General features: G+C 41.9%; 1 protein-coding gene across 2 annotated transcripts in view; it reads left to right on the top strand.

Moving 5' to 3' along the window:
* LOC126164648 (solute carrier family 35 member G1-like) overlaps window positions 1–21,436 on the top strand; it is a 266,941-nt gene that overhangs the window by 170,928 nt on the left and 74,577 nt on the right. The window contains exon 3 of one of the 2 annotated variants that reach the window (XM_049920258.1): window positions 14,608–14,717. In XM_049920258.1, coding sequence (XP_049776215.1) covers window positions 14,608–14,717 — 110 coding nt within the window. Of the gene's footprint in view, window positions 1–14,607; window positions 14,718–14,765; window positions 14,835–21,436 lie in introns of those variants that run through there. The other variant, XM_049920259.1, reaches the window with a different exon arrangement.

Raw genomic sequence — 21,436 nt, 5'->3', positions numbered from 1 at the left:
CCATAACAGCTTACCGAGCGAGGTGGCTCAGCGGTTAGCACAGTGGAATCGCACGCGGGAGGACGACGGTTCAAACCCGCGTCTGGCCATCCTGATTTAGGTTTTCCGTGATTTCCCTAAATCACTCCAGGCAAATGCCGGGATAGTTCCTTTGAAAGGGCACGGCCGTCTTCCTTCCCCATCCTTCGCTAATGGGATCGATGACTTCACTGTTTGGTCCCCTCCACAAAACCAACCAACTAACCGACAATCTCTTCACATGCAGTAAGTATGGCTGCCTCAATACCAAGCTTTTTAGTTGTAATAACATGGGCTATTTTTCGCGACGCAATACCATGCTTGTCCTTGAAAGCGTACATCGACACAGCAGACGCTTTAAACTTTTTTAGTCCCATCTCCATTGTGGTTTGAACGCTTCACATTGTGTATCGTCATCTGTTTCCTGAGAGCGTCATTAAACCTATCTACATCTGCATGACTACTCTGCACGTTACACTTACGTGCCTGGCAGAGGGTTCATCGAACACCCTTGACAATGATTTTCTATTTTTCCACTCTCGAACAGCGCTCCCTTGGAGTTTGAGTTGTTCGTAACTGTAATTCCTAGGTATTAAGATGAATTTACGGCCTTTAGATTTGATGCATTTATCGTGTAACCGAAGTTTAATGGATTCCTTTTACCATTAATGTGGATAACCTCACACTTTCAATTATTTAGGGTCAACTGCCAATTTTAGCACCATATAGATACCTTATCTAAATCATTTTTCAATTGGTTTTAATCTTCTGATCAGTTTTCTAGTCGATAAATGACACAATCGTCTGCAAAGAATCTAAGACGCCTGCTCAGATTGTCTCCTAAATCGTTTATGTAGATAAGAAACAGCAAAGGGCCTATAACACTACCTTGGGGAACACCAGAAATCACATTCGTTTTATTCGATGACTTTGAAACGTCCCCTTAGAAAAATTGTATACGAGACTGTGCTTAACCTGACACACAATATTATTTAGCGCAACGCAATCTGACTATCAAAGATCCCTGCAAAAGAATGGCCCTGAGTAACATCAAACTATACCTTTCACAAATCACTTACCTCACAAAAATCTTCATTACTCGAACTACTGCAATACAGCGAGCGCTACTACTGCCAGCTAAATAAAAGATTCAAACTACGTAAGTCACTAACTGCTGATAGGGATAGTTAGCAAATGAAAGATATTAATAGAGAACAAACAATGTATTTACCTTAATAGTCATAATATATATAGCAGTTCATGACAAATTACAAAACTCCGCCATCTCTCTCCCCACATCCCCCACATCCACCACTGCTGGCGGCTCACCTCCAACTGCGCAACGCTACGCGCTGTTCACATCCAGCTGCCGCTCTACAATGGCAGACAACAATGCAAACTAGCCACAGACTGCACACAGCACAGCCAGTGATTTTCATACAGAGCGCTACGTAACGTTGCCAATAAGAAACATAAACAGCCTATTTACATAGCCCCCATGCTCCCCACAAAAAATTTGTAAATTTGGCCAATACATATTTGTTAATTTTTTTTCACAATTACAATAACAAAGAAATCAAATGCACACAATTATTGATACAATGTTGGTCAGAAGCTAAAACTTTCTCACAGTCCATAAAGACAGTCCAGATTGTTCATCACCGTAAACTTTCAGTGTTTTACTCAGAGTCTGAGCAGTAAAAGAAAATGCACACGGAAGTAGTGGATTTCCATGGAGTCCTGCAGAAGTAGTGTTGTCCTTCCAACGGAGAGACAGTGCTGACACTTGACATGCTGACAGGTAATGGGCCACAACAGAGCTAACCCACAGTAGAGTCATTCGACGTTTGGAAGAATATTGGTAGGTAGGTCATCACAGAGCAGACCCACTGTAGTCCTGGTAGAGAGTATGGTATTGGTGAGTCATCAAAGGTGTAGACCCACTGTAGTCCTTGTAGAGATTACGGTATTGGTGAGTCAGCAAAGGTGTAGACCCACTGTAGTCCCTGTAGAAACAATGGTTCTGGTGGGCCATCAAAGATGCAGACCCACTGTAGTCCTTGTAGAGACGGCCAGCAGCCATCTGTTGCAACTGTGCAGGTGCACAATCACCATTGAAGATTCTTGCAGTTAATATAGCAAGTCCATAAACCACCACTCGTGCACTCACAAAGTTTTTTGAATTGTCCTTAGAACCAGCAATGCTGTTATCCAGTCCCTTGCTGAATTATTAACACATTTGCCAACACTAACAGTCCCTATACTATGACCAACAGAAATGTGTGCAGTGAAATGGAACTTACAAGTTACTTAATTTGATGAACTGCTGTCAATTACAATTTTATAACATAAGAATACAATGACAAAGGTACAAAATACATAATTAAAAACATAACACTACAGATAACATTTGTAGTAATATGGGCTTTACAAAAGAATCGAAATAACATATACATCAGTGTTACAGGAATTATGACATAAGTAAATACATAAAAGATCAGGAGAACGTTTGAAACATCACCTTCACATGTGAGCAACCAAACAGTATAAATAATGTCTAAACATCTTTACAAAGTAAATAACAGAGTATTAGAAAATGTCTACAACATAGCTCTCATCAGATAAACACATAAAGACAGGAAAAACACAAATACACAAGGGTACAGAACATATAGAGGGATGACACAAAAGGAAAGGACAGGGTTTGTTTTACTGCAGTATTTTGCATGGAGATCTCCCTTTGTTCATCATTATCCCCAAAAGTACTATCTAAGCCTGCTTTCTGTATTCTGTTCACATCCTCTTTCAAAATAGTTTTTCTCCACTGTACTCTACCATTTTTTTTTTTTGGCCAAACCATTATCTTATAGCTTCTTAATGCATTTCGTCCAATTCATCATAGTTAGTTTCTTATATAGTCTACCCCCTCTTAAGCTAACTTAAATCTACTGAGCTCAGATGCTAAACTAAGGGACAAGGCAATGCAGCATCACATAAAACAATTAATACAAACATCAATGACAAAAAATAGAAATGGCAAAGCAAGCAGCATAAATTACAACTAATATAAGGCACTGTGCAGGAAACAAGAAAAACTAGCTTAGAAGAGTAACACAAAGTCAAATTCAGTAACACTATGCCTGGCAAACAGCAGCAGCAAACATAAAAAATATAAAACTTATATCTATACATGACAAAGCTCAAGCAGAAAAAATATTACACTAAAATGGCCATGTCTAATACCTATGTCACATCTTAACACTAGAGTGATGCATCACGAGAACTTACACTAGCAGATAAGTTAGCAAATCGTAAAGAAATTATTTATGCAATTCCTGTGAAGAGAAATGTCTATTTATGTGTCCTCGTTTTCTTGGAAGTAAATCATAAATTTCTTATTGACTGGATCTGTAGGCATAAAATAACTATATTAGTACATATATTAAATTTTATTTTAACCAATGCTGCAGTGCAGCTAGAAACTTGATATTAAACAAAATGTGTAAATAAATACATAAAGCAAGCCATATGGCATTTTTCTCAACTAGCAAGACAATAGCCGTGAAATGTTTCTCATCGTTTCATTAGGCATTTCAGTAAATATCATAAATTACGAGCTCCACAGTATGCTTTCAACAAGGAAATGTCAGTAGCGCGGACAATGGCCTCCCCTTTCTTTTTTTCTACCTGTGCTTCTGACGAGGCACTCACACTAATGGCTTGTTCTCCAGGCGTCTGACACACCTGGGTGCCCACGACGCATTATGTGCAGGTGGTCACTTAACTTTCTTACGGAAATATTTACGACAGCAGTTTCCGCTACAGTGACAGTCTCATATAAAAATATTTCACAGGTCAAGAATTTGCGTTGCAAATGTGTAGAAACAAAATCCTATGAATATAACAGTGTCCAAAAAATTTTCGCCGGCATTGTGATACATTCACGCATTTACATACATTTCATAACTCTTAAAGTATGATTCTTGGTTTCCAACATCCTTTTTCACAAGTCAAGAGTCCCTAACTTCTATTCATTATTCATATACATATAAACACGTAATCACATTCCTCATATATGGTAGCATCATATTATTGACATAAACATACCTCAACAGCATAATACACATTGTCGTCGTAAAAATAACATCATAACACCTCAGTCAAACCTCAAAATCGTCGTAGCTTCCTCCAATAATTTCAAACCATAAAAAATATTCTCTGCTCATTTTAATAGTGTCATCTGCCTCAAACGTACTTTAAAAATCATGATCTCATACCAAATACATCATTCAAAGCTCTCATAGTATCACAATGGTTCCGAAAAAATATGAAGAGTTCACACAGTACAGACAAAATACAATTTCGTAAGTGTGAAGTTATCCAACGGTGTAATTACGTAAACATGTGTCACTGATGTAGTAAAAAACATGTTTATCTCTCAGTTAAATGATCAGATAGCTGTGTAATTTATGTTTTAGAGAAATATGGTACCGATGTGTAAAGTTGTATAAGCAAATACCATATTAGCTAGGGTTCCTTGTGCTTGCCAAACACATGGTACACAAAGTAAGCATGTACCCCCCTGAGGATTAATGTAATTATACCCTCAGGTGTTACAGATTACAAGAATGGAATGAAATGTATTACGAAAACCTTTGTATCATTATACTACAAATATCTTTGAAAATAAATGTTTTAAGTACAAAATTAATCACTCAAATACGTGTCCTGTAGCGCTAAATGTGCGTCTTGCTGTAAGATAATCTCTGTGGAAGTGTCGTAGTTATCGTCCTCCAAAAGCTAAGTTCTGCAGAAGTCAATGTACTGACCTCATGATAAACAAAAGTGAAATGCTTTGCGTATAGATATCTTAGTTATTACGCTTATTGTTGTGATGATGAAAGTACTGCGCTGTAACGTATTGTTGTGCTACAGAAAAGGCTGTCTCCTTGTAGCTATACCACAAAAGTTACTACTAAAACATGTTTTACTTTCCAGAATAATACAGAAAAAACTGTGCAGATATAAAACAGATACTCCGCAAAAGCAACAATGTAAATTGTGTCACACATTAGTAGCGTCGTGATATAATTGTGTAGCTGTCACATAAACTAACCACTGTGTCATCTGGTATCTCTCAGAAAGTACTTTAAATCCGGAATGTATTTTCAAGTAAACCAAAATGTTGCATTAGAATCTCATTAGCAGTATTGGTAAATGTTCTAAGTATGTGAGCCTTATAGTCGTTACGTAATCGTGCAACTAACAAGCAAGAATGTACACACACAATAACACTGTGTCGTCTGTTTGCAGTAACAATGCAGTCGTAATTTCTGTTTAAATAAGTTCTCTTGGTTCTTGAGTGGATATTTAACTTTAAACATTGTTGCATGGTAACAGTTTCTAAGTCTGACAATGCATACTAGAAATGTGAAGTGAAACGTTTTATGGCAAAGACAAAGTTAAAAAGCAGATTATCTTTCAATAAACGGTTTTACATGTGAAATGTGGTGTAAACCTTTCCTCTTCTCAGTACCCAGAGTTTCAACTTGAACGCAATTATCATGCAGTATTAGTCCGTAAAGAATACAGGAATTTTGCTCAAGGTTAGCGTCTATGTTATTTTTCTCTGAGCCAGCCGGCGCAACGGCTGCCTGCGGTGTGAGTCATTGTCTGTTTCTTTGTTGGCACGCGTCATTACTGGGATTAGGAGGCCTAACTTCCACAAATTCGCCTTGCCGAGAGGGCCCAGCTCTGTTTAAAGCTCGCCAGTTCTGATGAAATTCACGTCTGTCGTTTTGTCGGTAGTTTGCATAGTTTCTTGTTTGTTGGTCATGTGGTGGAGAATTTCTCCCTGAGTCGTAACTGCGCCCTGGACCGTTGCGTCTAAAGTGATTCTGTCTCACTTTATAATAATTGTTTTGGTTCCCATATTGTCTGTTTCTCTGATTGTCTCTGTGATAGTCATTACTGCGGAAAGGTGATCTTTCCCTGTAACTATTCCTCTGCCAGTGGTTGTCATATGGGTGGTGTCTGTTTTGGTCACGATTTACGTTGTGAGAATAGCCTTGTCGTGTCCAGTTATTGTTTCTGTTGTCACGGAATTGCGACGGATGTGCCCTGTAGTGATTGTTTTCCCGTTTTCGCATCCCGCGACTGTCTGTGTCAATTTCTAATTCTTGTAAGAGTCCCTGAAAAGCTTCAATGTCGTCTTTGCAACGTCCTGCTAAAATAATATGCCGTAAATGTTCAGGTAGTTTGATTAAGCAAATGTGGATGAGTTCTGAGGGGCTGTATGGGTTTGACAGGTACTGATTCTTGTGCAACATGTCTTCAAAATATTTGACAAGACTGGAAAATTCAGATTGTTCAAAGTGTTTCATCATCATGATGCTATGTTTTACTCGGTCTTGTGTAGCTTGTGACCAATATGCTGAGAGGTACGCATGGTAAAATTCTCCTTCACTGTGACAATCGTGAATGACCGACCGCATTCTTACAGCTGGTTCATTCTCCAAGTAGCCACACATAAATTCTAACCTGTGCTCCAATGACCAGTTGGGAGGAAAACAATGAGAGAATTGATGGAGCCACGCTTGTGGATGAATGTCGTTGGCAGAATTCTTAAATGTTTTGAATTTACGTGTAGTAATGAACAGCTTATAGTCAAAGTCATCGTGTCGGCGAGTAGCATATCGGTCATTGTTACGTCGTGTCGGCGGTTCCATCTCAAAATTCGGTCCACCTTGCCAATTCCTTTCATAATTACCGAAATGCCCTGTGTTATTATTTTGTGGCTTTTCCGTATTTCTAAGTTCCTCTTCCCGTGTTGGAGCGCGAGTGTCCTCTGAAATATGTAATTCTTGTATCACCTGCGTCAACTGATCTTGTACTTCCCGGATTTCTCTTTTGTACTGTGTATTGATTTGATTTGGATTTTGTTTGAATTTTCTTATTTGTTCATACTCTTCTGTGTCAGTAAAGGCTACGGGTCTTGTGTCATTCAGATCATCATCTACCTTTGCAGATAAGTTAGTGAACTGATCCGAAAGTTCGGCTACTTTCTTCGACAGTGTACTTATTTCCTCAGTGTGTTTTTCTGAACCAAGTTTCAGAGTGTCCATTTGTGTTGAAACCGTATCTACTGTGTCCTTTAAGTTTTCCTGAGTTTTTGCAAGTTGCGTAATCGAATCGGTAGATGCAACTGAGTCAATTTTAGCCCACAAGGTCTCATGATTTTCATGAACAATGGTTTGCAGTTCTTTTATGGCTGCTTCGTGATTCTGTAATGCATTTTCATGCCACGAAAAAATAGGTTGAAAATGCTCACAAATTTGTGTTTTTACGTCATTACAGACCTTTTGACATTTCGATTCAGTGTTATGTAATTCAGTAGTTAAATCTTCATGTGTTTGTTCAAGTGTGGTGTCTAACTTTTGAAGATTTTGTTCCATTGTGTCTAACTTTTTAAGATTTTGTTCCACTGTGTCTAACTTTTTAAGATTTTGTTCCATTGTGTCTGACTTTTGAAGATTTTGTCCTATCTGTCTCTGATTTTGTTCCATTTGTTGCATTAATTGCAATAGTAATGTATTAGTGTCTGGAATCTGTTTCTCTATGCTTTTTGGCAGTGCATTTTCACCGGCAACATTCACATTTGGACAAGCAGAAATTGTGTCTTGACTCATTTGAGAAAACGGTGAGGACCCAAAACCGAAGTCTACAGTATTTACAGTATTGTGTTCTGTCATTTCGGATTCCTGAGGCGAGCTGTTGCCGACCGATCGATCGATAATGCTTCCCTGTTTACTACCTGTTTCACTGTCTACACCATTATTTGACGCCCGCTCCATTTCCCTATGCATAGTTACCAAATTACTACTTGGAATGTCTGTTAATTCACTACACAGTGGTGCTTATAAGCTACGCTCGTCGTCACTATTATTTCTCAGTTTACTTTGGAGCCTAGTGTTACGTTTTTCACACGCCATTATTGTGACAATATTTCACACGATAACACAGAAAAACACAATTTGAAGAGCAAAAATAAGAGAACACATTAACATAGCACTGAAAATAATATGTAGTTAATTGCAAGCGCAGCTGCGAAATACTTGGTGCAAATCTGCATGCATGCCACACCTGTTTTACAGTAAAACAATGAAAAACCACAACTACCAAGGAAATTCTCTCTACAATTACGCGCTAGCAATAAACAAAAGCTACACTAAATACACAAACTACAAGAAAAAATCAGAAGATTCCAGTGAGGTATCCTAGGCTAAGGGTCGACATATGAAACGTCCCCTTTGAACAAATTATACACGACTGTGCTTAGCCTGACACACAATATTATTTAGCGCAACGCAATCTGACTATCAAAGATCCCTGCAAAAGAATGGCCTTGAGTAACATTAAACTATACCTTTCACAAATCACTTACCTCACAAAAATCTTCATTACTCGAACTACTGCAATACAGCGAGCGCTACTACTGCCAGCTAAATAAAAGATTCAAACTACGGAAGTCACTAACTACTGATAGGGATAGTTAGCAAATGAAAGATATTAATAGAGAACAAACAATGTATTTACCTTAATAGTCATAATATATATAGCAGTTCATGACAAATTACAAAACTCCGCCATCTCTCTCCCCACATCCACCACTGCTGGCGGCTCACCTCCAACTGCGCAACGCTACGCGCTGTTCACATCCAGCTGCCGCTCTACAATGGCAGACAACAATGCAAACTAGCCACAGACTGCACACAGCACAGCCAGTGATTTTCATACAGAGCGCTACGTAACGTTGCCAATAAGAAACATAAACAGCCTACTTACAACTTTCCGTCAGTTACTACGAACTGTGACCTCACCGACAGGAATTCACGAATCCAGTCACAACTGAGACGACATTCCATAAGCACGCAATTTCGCGACAAGCCGCTTATGTTGTAATGTGTCAAAAACCTTCTGGAAATCTGGAAATACTGAATCAATTTGAAATCCCTTGTCAATAGCGCTCAACACTTCATGTGAGTAAAGAACTGATGGTTTCACAAAAATGTTTTCTAAATCCGTGTTGACTATGTATCAATAGATCCTTCTCTTCAAGGTAATTCATAACGTTCTAACACAATATATGTTACAAAACCCTGCTGCATATCGACGTTTATGATGTGGACCTGTAATTTAGTGGGTTTCTCCTACTACCTTTCTTGAATATTGGTGTGGCTTTCCAGTCTTTGGTACGGATCTTCAGTAGAGCTAATGGTTGTATATGACTATTAAGTATCGAGCTGTTCTACCAGAGTATTCTGAAAGGAACCTACCTGGTATACAGACTGGACCGGAAGACTTGATTCTGATAAGCGATTTAAGTTGCTTCAGTACTCCGAGGATATCTATCTCTAAGTTACTCATGTTGGCAGCTGTTCCTGATTCGAATTCTGAAATATTTACTTCGTCTCCTTTGGTGAAGGAATTTCGGAAGGCTGCGTTTAGTAACTCTGCTTTAGCAGCGCTGTCATCGATAGTATTTCCACTCCTATTGTGTATATCTTGACCAGGGGTTCCCAACAAAATTTTCTCGAGGACACCCTCATCGAGCATGATTGGTACCTTGTCATATCACAATATCAAGTACCTAAAAAAGCCAAATTAAGAGTCTTTTTATACGTTTTCTATTTTTGGTACTTAGAAAAAACATTGAGCGGCCAAAACAAAAAATCTGTTATCATACGAAATACATTTAATATATTTTCTATTCTAATGGCATCTTGCGGGCCGCTCTGACATAGCTCGCGGACCCCTGGGGGTCCGCGGACCACCTGTTGGGAACCACCGATGTAGACTGTGTTGATCTTAGTAATCGAAAGTTCCCCTTGCTGGTCCTGAAAAGCAGATTCCAATTGTGATTCTTGAGTTTCTCCCGGCGTATTTGATAATCAAAATATCCACGGGTATGCTGCCGGTCTATAGTGTCCAACGGGCACAATATTTCGGCGATCAAACATGTCGCCATCATCAGGTGAACTGACGGACTGAGCTCCTGTGAACGTGCCGGCACGGAGATCCGTACGCTATGGCTGCTCAGAGGGAACTGGGTTCGGTCGCGGCGGCGGCCGATTTAAATACCCTCCGCCCGCGGCGCGCTCCCTCCGCCGTCCGCGCCCAGCGCCACGGTCGCGCGGTGGAACAGATTGCGACGGCGTCTGAGATGACGTCGGTGTGATGGCTCTGTCCGCCGTGGTCGTCACAACTATACGTCTGCTCGATTTACTCTTGATTAACCCGATCGCTGGTTCCCAAGCCTTGCTAAGATTATAGCCACATTCCCGGTTTATGAGGTCGTCATTGGTGCGAATTTCGATGGCCTCTCTAACAACGCTGTCCCAGTATCTCGACGTCTGTACCAGAATCCTCGTGCGGTCATACTCCATGGCGTGATTTTCCGACAAACAATGTTCAGCGACCGCCGACTTGCTCGGATACATCAGTCGAGTGTGCCTCTGGTGTTCACGGCATCGATCCTCGACGGTACGCATCGTCTGACCAATATACGACTTGCCACATTGACACGGAATCTGGTACACGCCGGCCTTCCTCAAACCGAGGTCATCTTTGGCGCTCCCCACCAGTGCACGAGTTTTATTTGGAGGACAAAACACAGTTCCGACCCGGTGTTTCTTCAGAATGCGGGCGATTTTCCCCGAGAGTGCGCCTGTGTATGGAATAAATGCAGTGCCTACCTCCTCCCTCGTGACTTCATCCATCTCAACAGGTTGTGCTGCAGTGGTTGGGCGGAGAGCACGTTGAATCTGCCACTCTGAGTACCCATTTTTTCGAAATACAGTTCTCAGATGTTCCAGATGAGGGAGCGCGCCGCGGGCGGAGGGTATTTAAATCGGCCGCCGCCGCGACCGAACCCAGTTCCCTCTGAGCAGCCATAGCGTACGGATCTCCGTGCCGGCACGTTCACAGGAGCTCAGTCCGTCAGTTCACCTGATGATGGCGACATGTTTGATCGCCGAAATATTGTGCCCGTTGGACACTATAGACCGGCAGCATACCCGTGGATATTTTGATTATCAGATTCCAATTCTTTCCAAATGTACGAAAAGCAACAGCTTCTTTCATATACTCCTCTGTTACGCACGGGACAAAGTGTTATCGTGCTTGGGACGTAAGTGCGCGCACTGGGGGGGGGGGAGCTAGGGACAAACAAGTGATGCTCCCTGGTATTTAAAAACTGTACTTTCAGACGGTCCAAGATTTCCAACGGGATCGCCTGCTAACTTTCCACGTTTGCTTTTTCCTCCTTAAAATACGAGGTCGAGTTCGTGAAGCTTCCTTTCCTTTGAATGCGAGCAGCGGTAGTCGAACGACTAGGAAAAGTGAACAAGCTTTTGTTGTGACTTGGCAAGACAGCCAAGCCACTATGATTGGTAGCCGAAAAGCACGCGTTAAGCTCACGCAGTATGGCGTGAGGTCTGGAACAGGATAATGTAATTAATATAGCCAATAAGGTACGTTGCTGCTGGAATACTTAACTTTAATTCATAATTGGTGAACATCGCTCTTGACGGTACATGCATCACAAGATAAATAGCAAATGATAATGGCGCCTTGCTAGGTCGTAGCAAGTGACGTAGCTGAAGGCTATGCTAACTATCGTCTCGGCAAATGAGAGCGTAATTTGTCAGTGAACCATTGCTAGCAACGTCGGCTGTACAACTGGGCGAGTGCTAGGAAGTCTCTATAGACCTGCCGTGTGGCGGCGCTCGGTCTGCAATCACTGACAGTGGCGACACGCGTGTCCGACGTATACTAGCGGGCCGCGGCCGATTTAAAGGCTACCACCTAGCAAGTGTGGTGTCTGGCGGTGACACCACAGCTTTCCTCGTCGGTTTAGATTCTAACGTGTCAGACCTCCTACACGTTTTTCGGCGGAGCGCACCAGCACTACTGAGCTGCTCGATTCCGATGAGACTTGTGACAGAGTGAAGCCCGGCTCACACGAGCGACTCCGTGGTCAAAGTCGATTACTCGGAGTGCGAGCGCCTCTCTTCCCTGCGTGTAAATCAGCAGCCAACCACGACGTGAGCGCCTACATGTAGTGAGTGATACTGGTGTGCGACTCTGAATTTCCGAGTATGCTGCATGCTGCACATGCGCAATAGAGAGAAGTTATAACCTATTGTGATTGAACTCACTCTTGTTATGGAAATGGAATTTGTGCTTTCCTGTCTTCTTAATCTTTGATATGTTGTCTGCATTGCTTTTGCGGCACACTGAAAAGTTACACAACGTCCTGATATTTTTTGCTTCTGGTGTTTCCCTACAAGAGAGACGAAGTATCTGAAAGCAAAAAGGATTTGCATTTTATAGAGAGAAACATACACTATGCGTAAATAAGAACCTAAATAGACAAACGTGTTTTGAAATTTCCTGGCAGATTAAAACTGTGTGCCGGACCGAGACTCGAACTCGGAACCTTTGCCTTTCGCGGGCAATCTGCCAGGAAGTTTCATATCAGCGCACACTCCGCTGCAGAGTGAAAAATCTCACAGCTTTACTCCTGCCATTACCTCGTCTCCTACCTTGAATCTTCCAGGAAGTTTCATATCAGCGCACACTCCGCTGCAGAGTGAAAATCTCATTCTGGAAACATCTCCCAGGCTGTGGCTAAGCCATGTCTCCGCATTATCCTTTCTTTCAGAAGTGCTAGTTCTGCAAGGTTCGTAGGAGAGCTTCTGTAAAATTTGGAAGGTAGGAGACGAGGTACTGGCAGAAGTAAAGCTGTGAGGAGGGGGCGTGAGTCGTGCTTGGGTAGCTCAGTTGGTAGAGCACTTGCCCGCGAAAGGCAAAGGTCCCGAGTTCGAGTCTCGGTCCGGCACACAGTTTCAATCTGCCAGGAAGTTTCATATTAGGGCACACTTCACTGCAGAGTGAAAATCTCATTCCGGAAACATCCCGCAGGCTGTAGCTAAGCCATGTCTCCGCATTATCCTTTCTTTCAGGAGTGCTAGTTCTGCAAGTTTCACAGGAGAGCTTCTGTAAAGTTTGGAAGGTAGGAGACGAGATACTGGCAGAAGTAAAGCTGTGAGGACGGGCCGTGAGTCGTGCTTGGGTAGCTCAGTTGGTAGAGCACTTGCCCGCGAAAGGCAAAGATCCCGAGTTCGTGTCTCGGTACTGTACACAATTTTAATCTGCCAGGAAGTTTCATATCAGCGCACTGTCCGCCGCAGAGTGAAAATCTCATTGTGGAAACGTGTTTTAATGAAAGTTATTTCAAGAGTGAGAAATCAGAGTTACTGGACAAGAAAAGTAATTTTCGTTGTTATATGGCACTTAGTAAGAAAACAAGATACAAAGGACAAAGCAAAAAGGCGCTATTTACTCCGTTCTATATATTGTCTGATGTGTTTGCAAGTATATATTTTCTGGAACAAATGAGTGTATATGTTCTCAAATGTTTGGATGACACTTCTCCTTTCCGTTCTGAGGAGTGCAGAGAATTTACCACACGACCTTTGACAAGAAGTTCCACTATGAATTCTGTTTTGGTCATTAATGAACTCTTTTGTCACTGGTTGTTCCTGCATTTTGTTACTATACTTAGCTTTTTCCGTAAAACGTCACCAACTCTAACTCGTTTTGGAGGAAGAAGCAAGCGTGCAAGGTATCAGCCGCAGCAATCGATCACGCGGGAAATTTTGGTCTGTTATTCTGATAGTAAGCAATTATGACCTTCTGAAACAATACAGCTTTTAAACACCCTCCGCCCCACTGCGCACGCCTTAGTCCCAAGCGCGATACCACTTTGCCCTGTCCGTACCAGAGGAGTGTATGAAAAGAGCTGTTGCCTTTTGTAAATATGGAAATAAGGGGAATCTGTCTTTCAGGACATTCAAAAGGATCTTTGCATTATCAAAACAAAAAAGGGATCTGTACTTCTGGAGCAGATACCTCGAAAACTAGGATACGCATCAACGAAAACTTTCCAGGATCAACAGAGTCTGTCTAGTTAGTCCGTCATAAACACACTTTCATCATTCGCGTGCCAAACTGCGCAGCAGACATCTCTCACAACACCGGCAATTTTGGTTCTGACGTGTAAACGAAAATGGCTACTCAAAACAGACGAGACTCAATACTGGAATAAAATGCGAAGGGCTCTGCAGTACACGCCCTCGTCTCGATTGGTCAACTGAGACTAGAAAGTCGATTGTACAGAAGGGGCGTAAGGACACAGTTGACGCCATTACAGATAGTACGCAGATGTTTTGGGCAACGTATAATTAATTTGGCTGTTTGTGTACCGTATAGCTGTTGCCAAAGCGGAAGTTGCGTACCCTTACGTAAGGTAGTTTAGTGTAGCGAGCGGTCGCCGCTTCTGCTGCTGCTGCTGCTGCTGCTGCGTGTCAACGACTCTGCCGCTGGCTTTTTCCGGCGCGTGTCGCCCAGCCGGCAGCCGGCAGGTGCGGGCGATCCTCTTAGCGCACTGATCCCCGGTGCGTGCTGCGTGCTGCCAGCTGTGCCGTGCCGTGCCGTGCTGTGACTTGCCTGCCTGCCGTGTTGCAGCCGAGTACAGTTCGCTGTTCCCGCCGTGGAGCGCCGAGATGCTGCCCACGGCACCTCCGCCACCGGCGCCGGACCCCGCGGACGCGGCCGTCGACACCGCGCGCCACGAGGTCAGTTCCGCAGCCGCAGGCCGCTGTGCGCCACCCCCAGCCGCTCACCGGCCGCCCTCCACAGTTCCTCACACCTCCACCGGCATGCCTTACTCCTCCGTAGACGATGACTTCCAAGTAAGTACCCAGCCCATTCTTTTACTGTGGCCTCACGTAAGGTGTTTATACAGTGGAAGTACCTTCAATATCTTCAACACTACTTACCGACTTCTAAACGTGGCAGGGGTAAAATACAGGGAGCGAAAGGCTATTTACAATTTGTACAGAAACCAGATGGCAGTTATAAGAGTCGAGGGACATGAAAGGGAAGCAGTGGTTGAGAAGGGAGTAAGACAGGGTTGTAGCCTCTCCCCAATGTTATTCAATCTGTATATTGAGCAAGCAGTAAAGGAAACAAAAGAAAAATTTGGAGTAGGTATTAAAATCCATGGAGAAGAAATAAAAACTTTGAGGTTCGCCGATGACATTGTAATTCTGTCAGAGACAGCAAAGGACTTGGAAGAGCAGTTGAACGGAATGGATGGTGTCTTGAAGGGAGGATATAAGATGAACATCAACAAAAGCAAAACGCGGGTAATGGAATGTAGTCGAATTAAGTCGGGTGATGCTCAGGGTATTAGATTAGGAAATGAGACACTTAAAGTAGTACAGGAGTTTTGCTATTTGGGGAGCAAAATAACTGATGATGGTCGAAGTAGAGAGGATATAAAATGTAGACTGGCAATGGCAAGGAAAGCGTTTCTGAAGAAGAGAAATTTGTTAACATCAAGTATAGATTTAAGTGTCAGGAAGTCATTTCTGAAAGTATTTGTATGGAGTGTAGCCATGTATGGAAGTGAAACATGGACGGTAAATAGTTTGGACAAGAAGAGAATAGAAGCTTTCGAAATGTGGTGCTACAGAAGAATGCTGAAGATTAGATGGGTAGATCACATAACTAATGAGGAAGTATTGAATAGGATTGGGGAGAAGAGAAGTTTGTGGCACAACTTGACCAGAAGAAGGGATCGGTTGGTAGGACATGTTCTGAGGCATCAAGGGATTACCTATTTAGTATTGGAAGGCAGCGTGGAGGGTAAAAATCATAGGGGGAGACCAAGAGATGAATACACTAAGCGGATTCAGAAGGATGTAGGTTGCAGTAGGTACTGGGAGATGAAGAAGCTTGCACAGGATAGAGTAGCTTGGAGAGCTGTATCAAACCAGTCTCAGGACTGAAGACCACAACAACAAACAGACGACATGTGAATCTGTCGAGTGCAGTGTGGAAACAACTCTTCACTACTACTTCAATCATCATCCTTTGAGGTTTCAATCACTCTCGTCTTAGGTGAAAGCTGTGTTTAATTCTTGCGACCTAAACATTTATGAAACTGTCATATCTGCATCTATTCTGTTACACAATACACCGCTGCCGTCCAGTGTGACACGAGGGATATGTAGCGTCTTAATATTTCTCATCCCATTTACTACATTCGCGGAGATGACTTGTGAAATTGATTGCTTTAAGGCAAGCCTCCATCCAAGAATTTAACTTTTCTTTGCTGATTTCAACCGAATTTTAAAATCACAGCGCGGTCCCTGCTGCCGGAGGTTCGAGTCCACCCTCGGGCGTGGGCGTGTGTTCTGTTCTTAGCATAAGGTTACCAGGTATGAAATGAGCGTTAAGATACAAAGGTGTCGATAGGGAACATTTGTTGTGAACGAGCCGTAATTTTTTTTTGTTTGGTTGGTATGACATCTGTCAAAGATATTTAGTATACATCAAGTCATGGAACAAATGACATCATATGTTTTCATCTTGTTAACAATGTCGAATTTTGTACCAGAAAGTGATGATTTGCGGAAAGCATTAATTTTTTGTTTTCATTTGAAAAAACGTGCTGCAGACACGCATCGAATGCTTGTCGAGGCATATGGTGATGGTGCTCTATCAGAAGCAACATGCAAAAGGTGGTTTCAACGGTTCAGAAATAATGACTTTGATGTAAGAAATGAAGAACGTGGAAGACCACCAAAAAAATTCGAAGACGCCGAATAGCAAGCAATATTGGATGAAGATGATACTTTGAGTCAGAAGCAAATGGCAGCAATGCTAAATGTTGCACAACAAACAATTTCTGACCGTTTGAAAGCTATGGGAAAGATCCAAAAGTGTGGAAAATGGATGCCACATAAATTGAATGAAAGACAGATGGAAAATCGAAAAACCATTTGCCAAATTTTGCTTCAAGGACGTGAAAGAAAATCAATTTTGCATCGAATTGTTACTGGCGATGAAAAATGGCTTTATTTTAAGAATCCTAAACGGGAAAAATCATGGGTTAACCCGGGACAACCATCAACATCGACTGCAAAACCAGATCGATTCGGCAAGAAGACAATGCTCTGTGTTTGGTGGGATCAGAAAGGTGTGGTGTATCATGAGCTTCTAAAACCCGGTGAAACTGTGAATACTACTCGCTACAGATAACAAATGATCAATTTGAACTATGCATTGATCGAAAAAAGACCAGAATGGGCCAGAAGACATGGCAAAGTAATTTTTTTGCACGACAATGCACCTGCACACAAAGCGAAACTGGTTCAGGATACAATCAAAACACTTGGCTGGGAGCTGCTACCCCACCCGCCGTATTCACCAGACTTGGCCCCTTCCGACTACCATTTCTTTTCATCAATGGGACACGCATTGACTGAGGAATACTTCGTTTCCTGCGAAGAAGTCGAAAATTGGATGTCTGATTGGTTTGCTTCAAAAGACGAACATTTATATTGGCGCAGTGTCCACAAATTGCCAGAGAGGCGGTCGAAATGTATAGAAAGCAATAGTCAGTACTTTGAATAAAATGTTTTAATTTTCAATTCAAAATTAGCGTTTCATTTTCACAAAAAGACGCTCATTTCTTACCGGTACACCTGGTAGTTTAAGTAGTGTGTAAGTCTAGGGACCGACGACCTCAGCAGTTTCGTCCCTTAAGAATTCTCACGCATCTGAACATTAAAATCACATCTATGACGTAAGGATGTAACTATACCCAAGCTCCGAAGTACAGAAGTTTATTGGTTTTTGAGTTTTGAATTTTTAATACGACTTTGTGGTATTTTTAAAAACCCGTATTTTAGTACTTAGACCTCAATTTTCACATTCCAGATTTTTAGTTACATTCACAAAACGTCCTGCAACAGTGCTACGCATTCATTTTATGAGACAAGCTATTAATTTAATTTCAGTATTTTTATAAAGTCTAGAAATTGAATTTTCTGTAATTATCTGTACATAAATGTGATAGTGAAACAGACAAATTACATTTTCGCTAGTATTAATAAACTAGCTGCAGTGTCCAGCACTGCCAGGGATTTTTAATATCTCGCACACAACGTAATTGGCCCTGTGCCTTGCTGATGCTCGCAGCGATTGCAAACCGCATGGGAAACTACAATCGCTTTAAGTAGAAGGGCACATTCAAATCACTGGGTATCAACGGAATGCGCGGATTGAACGCGTCTTCACAGGCGGCATACCCCGTGATGGCGTCCGTTATTACGTTCTACAGTAGGTTCTTCACGGCCAGCCTTGTTCCACTTCATATTTGCCAACGGCAGCTAACCAATAAATAAGACTTTGCATTCATGAATGCTTCTGTAAAATTCTTGCGCTTTCGCTCGTCCTGCAATCTAGTGACATCTGATGGTACAATCTACAGGATGAGTCTTGCTGCTGTAATTTATTCTCGCTATAGAGATTACAATCAGTTTACCACAATATATTTCGTTTATTACGCATTTAACTTTTTATTAATTTTTTCATTGTTTTATCTCAATTGAGAAACTTGAAATAAATAGACCAAGAACTGTGAAGGAAATTGGTCAGTACTTTTCGAGATGTTTGGCAACAACGTTTCTCGTTTCTATTAGGGGTTCGACCAGAAATTTGAAGTAAATTAGTCAAGAACTTTTATAAAATTTTTGGTAACAACTGTTCCCCTTTGTATATTACATGTTTAAAGTCAGATTAAGAAATCTTATGTAGACAGTTGTCCTCCTCTTGTCTTGAAGGTAAAGTGAGCAAAATGTCATCAAGATCGGAATAAAACTGTAGATTTGTATGAATTCCAAAAAAAAAAAAAAAAAACGGACACTCTTCTTTATTTATGCAGATAGAAAAGTGCGAATACCTCAAGACTACTTGATGCATAAATTCCATTGAGACTGTTTTAGTTGGCATTGCCCTTAGAAAAACAGATTCACCTGAAAACTGAGTTTAAAATTTTATTAAAACACGAATACTAGTACAAGACACATGCCCATTAAAATTCACCAGCACCTCACGTGTTCCCTTCCGGCTCTTCTGATCCTTCGTCTTCTCTTAATTTCGAGATCAAGATAGCTTTTCTCTTGAAATTTTCCCTCTCCAGACAGGATCTTGTGGCCTTGCTTTATCCGTCGTTGGTCTCTAGATAAGCAGATCTTCTTCTGGGAGGGTGCTAAAGTCATGGCGATACTACTGCTTTCCTCAGTCTTCAAACATCCGGTATGAAATTGAGAAAGAGCTTCTACAAGACAAAAACTATCTTTTTCTTTTGCTTTCTTTCCCTTGGGGCACTAGGGCCAAATGACAATGTGCAAACTTTCATTTGCATTTTGTGTCTTGCTTTCAGCGCCAGTAGCGCAGCAGATGCACGTCTCTGACAGGCAGGTACTCATTATCTTGACCACTTTGGCAGCTGTCAGTGTGCCATGGTTCCTCGCGCAGTCCATATTTAAAATATTTCTTAGACGTACTTGTAATTGGATTTTAGCCAAATAGTTTTGCGATTTAAGAGGAAACACTCCGAAGATGTGGAATAGCCATTAAATTAATTTCGAAAAAAAGAAATGAGGTTTTAGGATGGAGTCTCCGCTTAATAATTTCCGTGGTCCCGAGTTTCCCACTTTCACCAGTTAACAGCGCGTAAATTCCTTGATTCCTCTCCGATGGAGAGATCCCGGAACACTGAGAGTGATTCTTCTAGTGAGGGGGGATGCTTTGTTTTATCCTTTCCTAGTTTTGACGGTAATTCGTAAGGTTGGTTGATGCTGTTCTCCGTTCCCTCGGCTTGCCAGCTAGACATTGTAGTGCAACTGCCGCATCCTGCCTCATCAACTACCTGCCTAATATAGTCATCTACAGACCTGCTCTTGCGAGTCTCTCCTTCCACTCTGGTTGTTAGCTCACACCATTGCAATTTATTGAACATTTTTAAGATACCCTCTTTCTCATTAGGTAGGCCAATAACAAATCGCCCATCGCTTCTTTGGATCAATTGGTATGTGCTACTACCCTTTGCTGCGTCTCTTGCTTTCGGAAGCATTGCAGAAGAAAGGACTGGTGCGAAATTTCAATGCGATATCTACATCCACATAATTACTCTGCCATTCATAGTTAGGTGCCTGGCAAAGGGTTCATCGAACCACCTTCAAGCTCTTTCTCTGTCGTTCCATTCTCGAACCTGGCTCGGGAAAAACAGGAACTTAAATCTGTCTGTCCGAGCTCTGATTTCTCCCTGTGTAGGTGGGTACCAATAGAATATTTTCACAATCGGAGGAAAATGGAAATGAGCCCCTTGCGGGGCAGATATTATTACATTCTACGCCGCATTGAGCGACCTGCGTGCTGGATGGGGATGAAATGATGATGAAGACAACACCCAGTCCCTGAGCGGAGAAAATCCCCGACCCCGTCGGGAATCTAAACCGGGACCCTTAGGACGGCAGACCGTCACGCTGAGCTTTCAGCTATCGGGGCGGGCGCAATCCGAGGAGAAAGATGGTGATTGAAATTTCATGAGAAGATCCTGCCACGAAGAGAAACACCTTTGTTTTAATGACTGCCTCCCAATCACATATCATGTCTGTGGCAGTCTCTCCCCTATTTCACGATAGCACAAAACCAGCTGTCCTTCTTTGTACTTGTTCCATGTACTCCGTCAATCCGATCTGAAGCGAATCCCAAAACACGCACGAATATTTCAGAAGAGAGTGGACAAGCATGATGTAAGCAGTCCCTTTAGTAGACCTGTTGCACTTTCTAAGTGTTCTGCCAATGAATCGCAGTCTCTGTTTTGCTATTCCCACAATATTATCTACGTGATCGTTCCAATCTAAATTGCTCGTAATTCTAATCCCTAAGTATTTAGTTGAATTTGCAGTCTTTAGATTTGTGTGAAATTTAGCGGGTCTATCTTAGTACTCATGTGGATGACTTCATACTTTACGTTATTTAGAGTCAACTGCCACTTTTCACACCACGCAGACATTTTTGTCTAAGCCATTCTGAAATTGGTTTCGATCATCTGATGGCTTTTACAAGACGGTAAATGCCCTGCATCATTTGCAAACAATCTAAGAGGTCTGCTCAGATTGTCTATATGTCGTTTATGTAGATCAGGAAGAGCAGAGGGACTCTAACACATCCTTTGGGTACGCCAGATATCTGTTTTGCTCGATGACTTTCCGTCAGTTACTACGAACTGTGACATTTGTAACAGAATTAGGAACGGTGTAGAAAGCCTTAAAAATACGGAATAAATTTGAGATCCTCTGTCGATAGCATTCATTACTTCGTGAGAATAAAGAGCTAGTTGTGTTCCACAAGGGCGATATTTTATGAATCCGTGCTGACTATTTGTTAGTAAATCGTTTTCTTCGAGGTGATTCATAATGTTCGAGCGCAGTAT

Source organism: Schistocerca cancellata, chromosome 1 (genome assembly GCF_023864275.1).
Source record: "Schistocerca cancellata isolate TAMUIC-IGC-003103 chromosome 1, iqSchCanc2.1, whole genome shotgun sequence".
In the NCBI taxonomy this organism is placed as follows: Eukaryota; Metazoa; Arthropoda; class Insecta; order Orthoptera; family Acrididae; genus Schistocerca; species Schistocerca cancellata.
Note: the sequence above shows the minus strand (reverse complement) of the source record. Positions and strands in the feature narration are given on the sequence as shown.